At 43.7% G+C, this 10,129-nt stretch overlaps 1 protein-coding gene across 2 annotated transcripts; it reads left to right on the forward strand.

Annotated features, from left to right (window-relative positions):
• Positions 1-381: 381 nt before the first annotated feature.
• On the forward strand, positions 382-9,237 carry LOC104954204 (KH domain-containing, RNA-binding, signal transduction-associated protein 1-like). Of its 2 annotated transcripts, none has more exons than XM_010781280.1 (6): positions 382-734; positions 2,990-3,111; positions 4,462-4,578; positions 4,932-5,078; positions 7,642-7,775; positions 8,981-9,237. In XM_010781280.1, the coding sequence occupies exons 1-6, from the start codon at positions 641-643 to the stop codon at positions 9,222-9,224; spliced, it is 858 nt and encodes a 285-aa protein (XP_010779582.1). In that variant the 5' UTR covers positions 382-640; the 3' UTR covers positions 9,225-9,237. The 2 variants fall into 2 exon arrangements, with proteins under 2 accessions (XP_010779582.1, XP_010779583.1); XM_010781281.1 differs by having other exon boundaries at positions 8,964-9,167.
• Positions 9,238-10,129: the final 892 nt, after the last annotated feature.

Here is a 10,129-nt window from a genome sequence, read left to right on the forward strand (position 1 = left end):
GTACAAGTACCTAAAATGTGTACCTGAGTACAGTACTAGTACATCAGAATACCTTTATTACATGTAGGAAATAACATGAAATGTATACTCAGTAAGGCAGCCAACAAGTACAAAATGTGTATTCTAGTAGCCTAAAGAATAGCATAAATGACTTAGTTACTATGTAGTTACTTCAACCACAGAAGTGTCCATAGTAGCTTCCCTCATTTGGTACCCAGGATCAGGGTTCCTAAACACCTGGAAGTAGACATGACCTGTTTATGATACCAGCACCATCCCACCCTCTAATAATCTGATACTGGGATTATAATCACATGTAGGCGGCGTCAATCCGGAGCACTACATCTATCTGAGCTCACTTCCGCCGGCTTCAGCAGGATCACTATCCTCCCGGTGTCTGCGCGCATTGTTCTCTCATTCCCATCCAGAGAGAGCAGCTGAACACACCGAGAGGACCAGCCGGTGCGGGGAACAGACAGAGTACCGGACCCTCCGTCGCAGAAACTCCCGGGAGCCACATGCGAAGCTCGGTCTGCACACAGGATACGCGGCACTCCGTAGTTACATAACTGGACTACTTTTTTTTCTATAATTGTTGTGGGTTTTTCACGCTTTTTGTGTTGCACCATCCCCAGCTAAAATGGAGAACGACGAGAAATATCTCCCCGAGCTGCTGGCGGAGAAGGACAGCCTGGACTCGTCTTTTACGCACGCTATGAAACTTTTAAACGCAGGTAAAGTCCTGACATGTGCTGCTAGTTTTTTCCACCACTCACCCAAATAGACGCACACCTGCACGCTGACACTGCCATGTGTTTGCGCACTGGACGTGGGTTTAACCGGAACAGTGTAATAAATACGCGCTTGGTGCATATAGGAGTTAATTGCATGATAGCTAAAGACTGGTGTCTGACAGTGTAAACAGCCCAAACCACAGAGTCAAATTTCCGCTTCCTTTTGTGCACCTGCGTCGCTCTGTATTGGTGCTTGTGATCCTAAACGTAAAGCTTGTTGTTGTCGAGGCTCTGTTGGTTGCATTATCTGGCAGGTGTGTTGCGCAGCAGCTGATAAATGTTCACCAGATACCCTTACAGGGGGTCACCTCGCTGCTTTGAATCCGGGAGGCGGCGGTGGTGGCCTGCTACCGGAGACAGAGACCTTCAGGTACCGCTGCTGAAGTGTCCTTGAGCAGGAGTCTGCAGCCTTGGCAGCTCTGGGGCTGGAGAGGGATGCCCCCTATTCATATGTTCTGCATACATTTTTAAAGGGACAACACCGTGCAGAATTAGACTCCTTACGTGCATTAACGTACGACATTCGGTTTGATTCCACGATATATCCGAAATGTATAGAAATCGCAATATCGACAAAAGACGTTATTCAAATTGGGCTAAAAATGTGTTAAAACTGAATTTTTATCGAATCATATTTAAAAAATTGAGCAAAACCTGTTTTTTTGGTAATTAATCCCTCCAATATTGAGACATATCGCAATATCAGTCAAAAATAATGGCAATTAGTATTTTCTCCAGAGTACCACACATCGCGTAAATAAGAAATGCACATAAGGTCATTATTTGCTATTGAGTGCTATAGATAAACTGTTGAAGGATTGCTTATTATGGGATCTTTGTGTGAGCTCTCCTAGAGATTGAGTGATATTTTTTCCTGCAAACTGGTTCCTGCTCCAGTCATGTGTCTGAGCCCCCTCTCTGGCAGTGGTTAAGGTCTCTTTGTCTAACAGGATGTGCACAATCTAGTGTTGCATCCCTGAAAGTGAGAGCGATGCAGTAAGAAGTGTTTCTGCTGTGGGTTCCCTCACTGTGACATCTTCTGAGGCTTTGCACATCTGCAGCAGGTGCTCTGAGATGGAGCTGACATGTTTGAACATCGCCGCTCAGGAGATGTCACGGCCAGGAGTGAGGAGGAGGATGAGATGAAGAGCTGAGGGTGCTGGGCGCCACAGGGAAGAGATGGTGGTGTTGGCTGCCTATTACAGAGTTCAGAATTGGTGCTATAATTTGATTTGTTGCTTGCACTGGCGAGTCTTTTCTTGTCTATTCTTGTTGTATAAGTAATGGGAAATGGTGACGATTATAGGGTTGCACAATAGGAGGAAAAGATGCGATTATTTGGGTTCAATATCACAATAATAACATGTTTTGAAGATAACCAATCGATGCGGTTTAGTTCTGCCTTTTCTGCTGCTTGTTGACCCAAATTGCTTTTTGTATTATTTAAAACAAAGAAGCACATTATTTCCCTACATCCTATTGTGGAAAAATACATTGAATTAAACACACAAGGCAAAAATGTAACATTTCAAAAGGCTGTATTCTAGCGGTACTCGTTTTTAACTAACTCAAATGTGCAATATCAGTCTTTCTGGAACAGTTTGATGTGCAGATATCACAAAAATGATTGATATTTTGAAGACCTTAACACAAGTTAACAGATTCAAAGGTGTGTTAAGATATTATTTTTTTAAATGTTAGCCGCAGAGACTGTTTGGAGTTTTGCTTGACAAAGTGCTCAAATGATTGATTGTCAAAGTAGTTTGCCAGATTATCGACTAATTACCCGTTTCATCTCCATTTAGGGTGTGGACAAGTTCAGAAATACCTGCTGAATGAAAAACAAACAAACTTGTGTTTTATTGAAAGCACCAGGCTTTCTTTAAACTCTGACTGTCGGTCAAAATCTGTCCAACTTTCTCTGTTAAAACCAGGCAAAAAAATAGATTAAAAATGAACTTCTTTTGGATGTAAATGATACTTAAAACTGAAGTAGAAACATATATTAAAAGTAACTTGTGTGTTGCAAAATCTGGCCAAGTTAGAGTCTAGACACTAAGATGTTGTTTGACCTGCACATCTCTCAGTCAATACTTACTGAATAATGAAAGTGCTCATAAATCCTCCTTGTACTTTGATCCTGTTCTATTGCATGAACACGTTGTCTGAAACGATGCCTCTCCCATCCTTTCTAGAAATTGATAGACTCCAGAAAGACGAGACTAAAAAGGAGGCGGACGACTACATGGACCTTTTCACAACAAAGAACATCAAACTAAAGGAACGAGTGCTCATACCTGTCAAACAGTACCCGAAGGTGAGCCTGTCTTTCTTCTTCTTCTTCTTCGTCTCTTTTCACCGTGAACCTTCTTGATTTAATTGATCCTGCAGCCAGGTTTCAATTACACAAAGCCACGGGGTTACTGTGGAGTCTCAAATTACTCCTCCTAACCTTGATCTCTAAGCTGCAGAGAATAATTACAGCAGATTCTGGCGTGTTTTAAAATATCATCAAAAGGATCAAAATGTTATTATCCCGATGGATAGGAGAGCGATTGTATTGCCTACTGTGTGCAGCAGGAGATTGGATCCCGTGAACGTGTTTTAATTCAGTGTGAAATCTTACTTCACTTCACCCTCAGGTGTATTCATTCATATATCATTTGATCTATATCTCTCACTTCTGACTACATTGATTTTTGCACGATGGTTTATGTTGTTGGAAAAGCACAGCTGCAACTGACCATTATTTTCAATTTATTTATTAATCTGCTGATTGTTTTCTCAATTGATTATTGGTCAATACATGTCATAAATCAAAAGGGATGGTCTTAAGGCATTCCAAAACATTCAGTTTAATGTAATGCAAAGCAGAGTTTTTCATATTTGAGAGGCTAATAACCGCATTCTCTGCATGAAAAAACGACTTTAATGACGAACTAATTATCAAAATAGTTGGCTATTCATTTTCTGTAGATTAATTTGTTGGCTAATCGTTCCTGTAAAACTCACAGCTTTCTAGTTGCATGATGCTTCTTCTGCATGTTGTAGAATGTATTTGCATGATTGTAAGTGACCTATATGTTGATATTGTGGCTGTCTAAATCCTGTTGTATACTTTTGAGTATCCAGCGTACTTTTTTAAGTACAAAAGTTGACATTTCTACCGGATGTGAAGCAGAATAGGAGGCATAGACGCTGCTTCGTCTCCAGCCTCAGATCAATACGCTGTAGGTGTCTGGTCTGTGCAGTAAGACAGCCTCCTGATCTCCTGAAGCCCGGCTTAGTTTGACGGGCTTAGTTTGAGTCGGAACATCAGTCCAGTTTCAGGAGAGACAAAGCTCATGAGTGGTTTCAGATTACTTTCACAACTCCAGGAGGAATTGCTTCCTTAAAGGCAACTCTTTTGCTAATTGTGGCTCACATATGCACACGTTAATGAGTTTCTTTAAATATTAAACAGGCACAAATAGGCAGGGCTTTAGATGAATGTAGTGAATAGAGACGGACAGTGCTGCAGCCTTCAGGGATCTTATTGATCTTGGTAAATCTACTACTTAAAGCTGCAGCAGAAGCAACACGCCGCCCTGACACTTCACCCTGGGTGTTAAACTCACCGCTGCTTTGACTGTCAGGCTAATTTCTCCCTGCTTTGTTTTGCCATTAGTTCAATTTCGTGGGGAAGATTCTGGGACCTCAGGGCAACACGATCAAACGTCTGCAGGAAGAGACCGGGGCCAAGATCTCGGTGCTGGGCAAAGGATCCATGAGAGACAAATCTAAGGTAGTGCACTTTCTTAAACACACACACACATATGGTGCTACACACTTGTACCTGGAGCCATAACACATCTGGCCTGTAGTTCAGAGCGATGTCAGGCAGATGGTTTCAACTGACAGAGTGAACGTGAATGTAAAGCCAAGGGCATTCACACTCTGCACATCTGGAGTCTTCAGGAACTCCCGTTAAAACACTTTTCCTCCACTTTGATGCAATTATTAATCCACACAAAGGAAGGGAACACCACCTGTGCTTGATGCCCTCTGATGCCGATGAATTGTGACCACTCCTTGCATAATTCATTTGACTTAGCTGCTCTGCCTCTCTGATTCTGATGTGATGTTGTCTGGTTTCAGGAGGAGGGGCTGAGGAAAGCCGGCGAGCCCAAATACTCCCACCTGTCCTTGGAGCTGCACGTGTTCGTCGAGGTGTTCGCCCCCGTGCCCGAGGCCTACCTGCGCATGGCCCACGCCATGGAGGAGGTCAAGAAGTTCCTGTTTCCTGTGAGTCCCTCTCTGCTGTGGTGCTGTGCTCGTGTCTTGCTTTCTGTTGACGTTTTGGTAGCTGCTGCATCGAACACATATTCCTTACAACTCATTAAACTGCATATAATGTATTTAATTCATCATGTAGACTGTGAAATGTCAACAATATTGACTCACACCCAACACAAGTTAATAAACGTTATGTGATGTGCTGAAATTAATCCGACAAAGCTCGACTAAAGATATAAATCAAAGCTTATCTTTGCCTTTATGAAAATTGTACCGGCAAAGATTGCTAAAGTTGTGGTTAATTCAATGCCAAATGATTCAATCAAGTAATTAGTGGGTTTTCCATTTAGCCCTACGATTAAACACTTGTAATCTGCAGTGCCAATAGATTCATGATGAATTATTTGGTTTATCAAATATTAAATATTAATTATAAATGGGAAAAGAATGCCTGAAAGATTGCTAGGTGAGGTAGGTAAGTTTGAGAAACCGGCTCGAGAAACACTTATGGTTATATTCCATGGAATGCTCTTAACATCCCGATAGCAATGAATATCTGAAGTGCTTTGACAAAAAATACAGAAAAAAATGTCATCTGTGGAAGCCGTGGTACTGTAAAAAGCACGACCAATCATCTGAGCCGGCCCGGCTAAAGTAACTGGATGGCCTACCTGCCTGTCAGCCTTCCATCTGTGCACAAACTTATCTCGTGCCCTCATTGGTCATGTGCGCGTTTGTGTGTGTTGGAGGAGGGGCTCTGTAAGGAAGGGGCAGATTTTTTCCGGTTGTGTATTTTCAAATTCTAGCGCACTCAAGCTGGTTTCTCCAAAATTACCTACCCCACCTTTAAGGGGCCCTATTGTGCTTTTTGGGGTTTTCCCTCTCTTGTAGTGTGTTATAGGTTTTTGTGCCTGAAACGCCTCCATTGGACTCCTTTGTTTACTTCTGGAACAGAGGGACATCTCTATGTAACACTTATGCTTCTATTGGCTATCCCTCCAACACATTGTACATGATAGGCTAAGGGGCGGGACATCTTTAAGTGGTTGACCAATCACAACAGAGCCGGCCAGCTAACCAATCAGAGCAGACTCTGGTTTCAGACAGAGGGTGAGAAGAGGTGCGTGTTGACAACACTCTAAATCTAATAGAAGATCAGCTCAACAGGAGGCATCTTGTTGGCAGGGTTCCTCCTGTCTGTCCATCACTGAGTCTCATTCCTCAGGGAGCGAGGACACTCAGCGTGGAGATGTAAGTTTCCCAGACAGATCCATGGTGTATTTCACCCGGCGCGGCCTACGCTTATTTCATCCGTTTTTGTGCTGAGAGATTCTTGATCACGGGCCAACAAAGCCTGGCTGAAGCCCACAGTGCTCTGTCCACGGCTCCAGCCAAAGCAGGACAAGTTCTTTTTTATTAGAGGGTGGTATAGGAGGAATAGGCAGGACAAAGCCGTCCCCTGCAGAACCTGTCGTGACAACTTAAAGCCATAATCTGTCAGGTTTGACGTCCTTCATTTGAAACCAGGCCATATTTGAATAAATGGGTGGATTTTATCTGCCGAAGCTATGTTTTATGTATTACTACCTGCACTCAGGTATTCCATAAGGCTTTGACTCTTCTGTTCTTCCTCATCTATTCTTCATCTGTATGTCTGCCAATGTAAATGCACAAGCAGAGCCTTGATGCTGTATGAAGCACATTGACAATTTATTTGTATCTTTTAATGCAATATATGAAGAAACTAGATTCATCTGAACACCTTGATGGGTAAAGTGTCACCTTGCAGTCTCACTGATGAATATCTGAGTCGCTGGTGTTAGCTTAGGCTGCAGATAAATGTGAAGTCCGCGCTCCATGTTCTCCTTTCTCTTCTTTTTCACTGTCATTAGAGCTCGGTCACAATTTCAGGGACTGATTTGATGGGAAATAATAAATTCAATCCCGGTGCGATCGCTCTCCGAAGAAGTGTTGGATTGCGTTACTGGATTTGTGTCGCTCAGACGGACCGCTTTGTTAATTCCCCCCCAGTTATTGTTTTTTCGCAGATGATAATAAGTTGATGCAATCTCACCAGGCTTGTCAAGAAGTGCAGAGAGAACAGATTTACATTCTGTGCTCGACGGAGTGGCTCAGGAGTGTGGATGGATGCTTTCCAAACCCCCACATCCACTAAAACCCCCCTGCCGCCCCCTTCTCTTTAACACTGAGTCACTGGCACTGAGACTTTCTCCTCCACTCAAGAAGACAGACAGGAAGCCTGTTAGCCATTAGGGGGGGGGGGGGGTTGTGAGCAGCTCTGTAATTGTGTTTCACTCTTTTATTCATCGCTCGTTCTTCCACACTGCCTCCCTTTCTTGCTTTTTCATTCCACTTCTCCCATGTCATGTGGCCCTAGTCTCTAATTCTAACCTCCTCTCTATGTCTTCTTTCTGTGTGTGTGTGTGTGTGTGTGTGTGTGTGTGTGTGTGTGTGTGTGTGTGTGTGTGTGTGTGTGTGTGTGTGTGTGTGTGTGTGTGTGTGTGTGTGTGTGTGTGTGTGTGTGTGTGTGTGTGTGTGTTAACGTGTGTAGGATATGATGGATGATATCTGCCAAGAGCAGTTCCTGGAGATGGGCTACCTGAACGGAGGCCAGGATCACGGGGCCAGAGGCAGAGGGGGCCCTCCGGTCAGGGGCCGCGGACTCCCCCCTGGTGTAGCACACAGGTGAGGCACACACACACACACACACACACACACACACACACACACACACACACACACACACACACACACACACACACACACACACACACACACACACACACACACAGATGCCAGTTTTCTCATATAACAAGTTTTTCCTTTTTGTAAGGAATAGCTTGTCCTGAAGTCAGTTGGTATTTCGGTTGGCTTGAGCAGTAAATGGTACTAAACCCCCAACACTGTTCCTTTAACACGTTCTTTTTCTGAAACGGTAGCTGACATGTTAGTGCGTGTTATGAGGATGTCATAAAGGTCTCATGAAGTCTGTCCAGGTCTACATGTTTCCTAAATTCTGTAGTATTCCCTTCAAGTAGAGGAACATATTTTTTACCCTCAGTGTTAACATCATGTGATTTAAAATCCATTTGCATGTTCGTATGGCAAATAGGGGCTGGAGCTCGAAGGTTAGCTTCTGCTTAGCATGAATAGGTGAAAATGGAGGGAAAGGGTGCCCTGAGTCTTTCAAAACATCAACTGCAACCACCTCTTTTTATGAAGGTGACCGAGGACCGAGGTGAGGAATTCAGAGGGATGGAATTGAACACAGATGTTTATTAGTGGTTTGTTATATTGACTACTTTTTTTAAGTTAAGATATGGTACTGCTAACCTAAGTACCTAGACTCCTGGTACTATAATGGGTTAAAGCAGAGGCCAAATTTCAGACCTGTGTGGTGCTGTGTGCTCTGCATGTCGTGACCATTAGAGAGGGTTTCATCCCTCCCAATTCCTATTCTAATTCCTGTATTTGTGTTAGCTTGACCACTAAAGGCACTAAATCCCAAAGACATGCTCCTTTAGTATGTCACCGTTCTGTACAGGTCCTACATACTTCCATAAATCCTGAAGTATTCCTTAAAAGAGAGGAACAAGGTGCAGTGGTGGCGAAGTCCATAGGGACTTGGCTTGGCAACCTGGAAGGTCACCAGTTCAAGTCCGCGCCGAAAGACCAAGTGCTACCAGGTGTCCCTGAGGCAAGGCAGCCGTTCGCCTACACTGCTCCCTGGGTGCCGTACCATAATGGGCAGCCCACTGGTCCTAACACTAGGATGGGTCAAATGCAGTGAAGCGGTTTGCGTTAGCATAGTACCTTGTACTACGTACATGAACAATAAGTTGAATCTTTCATTTTCCAAATAATTTACCTCAGTGTTCTGCCTCCCCCAGGGGTCGGGGGATGCCCCCCTCGTGGAGCTCCCTGCCAGGGAGCGGGTGCCCTCGAGGCCCGGCCCGCCGCAGAGGTGGAGCAGTGAGGGGGGTCCCATCGGCGAGGCCACGGGAGGCACGCCCCAGCAGACCTCCAGAGGAGCAAGCCAGCACCCGAGCCAGACCCCCCAGCGCGCAGGACCCCCCGCACAGGATGGTCACAGCCCACCCCCCCCACCAGCACACGCCCCACTGCAGCCCCTGAGCGGCTAGCGAGGAATATGATAAAGTAACTTTGTGTATTGGGTTTTTTCAACAGCATACAGTTATCCTATCAGAGCATGCAGAAGTAGCGGTAAGAAAATCCTCACCTTTATAGAAAAATAGGTCGAGTAACAAACGTAAATACTGCTTAACAGGTGGCTTGAATGTATGTGTTTTGATATGTGTTAAATGTCCTTAGCATCGATTATACCAATTATTATTAGGGCCTGGTGATTTGTAAAAATAATACAGATTGAGAAATATCTTTGGAAGTAATTGATGTTTTTTTTATCACTATTCTCATTATAATTTAAGAATACATTAAAATGATCATGGGTAGAGAGGATCTTTAAGGCAAAACAAAGATATTTTATTAAGTACAAAAACGCACCAAAACTTATTTCAGAATAAGATGTAGCACATATTTTGCCTGTAACAAACAGTGGACTTGAGATTTGATGTTGTAAAAAATGAGATTTCATCCCCAAATCCTTAATTAATTGTGCTGCCTTCAATATCAATAGCAGAGCAAGTTAATGATTATATTATTATTTATTTTCGTAATTCAACTTGATTTAACCAGATAAAGAGCATTGAGATCAAATCATAATTTTCAATGCCTGACCTGGCCACGAAGCCGCAGCAACGTTAGCCACCCATTTATAACAGAATAACACAGACATATAAAAAGTAGGGCAGAGAACATAACTAAGGAAGAACAAAGAGGAACACCCACTCACTAACATTGGAGGCAGCATTAGGACAAAGTAAGAAAAGGTATTACTTATCTACCTGGCAAGAGCAGCCTGGTGGTAACAGGACTTCGACCACACTTCAATTTAAAACAGAGCTATAGCGGACAAGCGTGGGGCCGCTCAGTTTTAGGTTTAGACTTGGAAGCGCCCA

Source organism: Notothenia coriiceps, unplaced genomic scaffold (assembly GCF_000735185.1).
Source record: "Notothenia coriiceps isolate Sejong01 unplaced genomic scaffold, NC01 NC01_scaffold00022993, whole genome shotgun sequence".
Classification (NCBI taxonomy): Eukaryota; Metazoa; Chordata; class Actinopteri; order Perciformes; family Nototheniidae; genus Notothenia; species Notothenia coriiceps.

Coding starts and splice junctions, on each gene's coding strand:
- LOC104954204 (XM_010781280.1), top strand. CDS start 641: ATGGAGAACGACGAGAAATATCTCCCCGAGCTGCTGGCGGAGAAGGAC. Junction 5,079..7,641: donor TCAAGAAGTTCCTGTTTCCT/GTGAGTCCCTCT, acceptor TAACGTGTGTAG/GATATGATGGATGATATCTG. Junction 7,776..8,980: donor CCCCCTGGTGTAGCACACAG/GTGAGGCACACA, acceptor TGCCTCCCCCAG/GGGTCGGGGGATGCCCCCCT.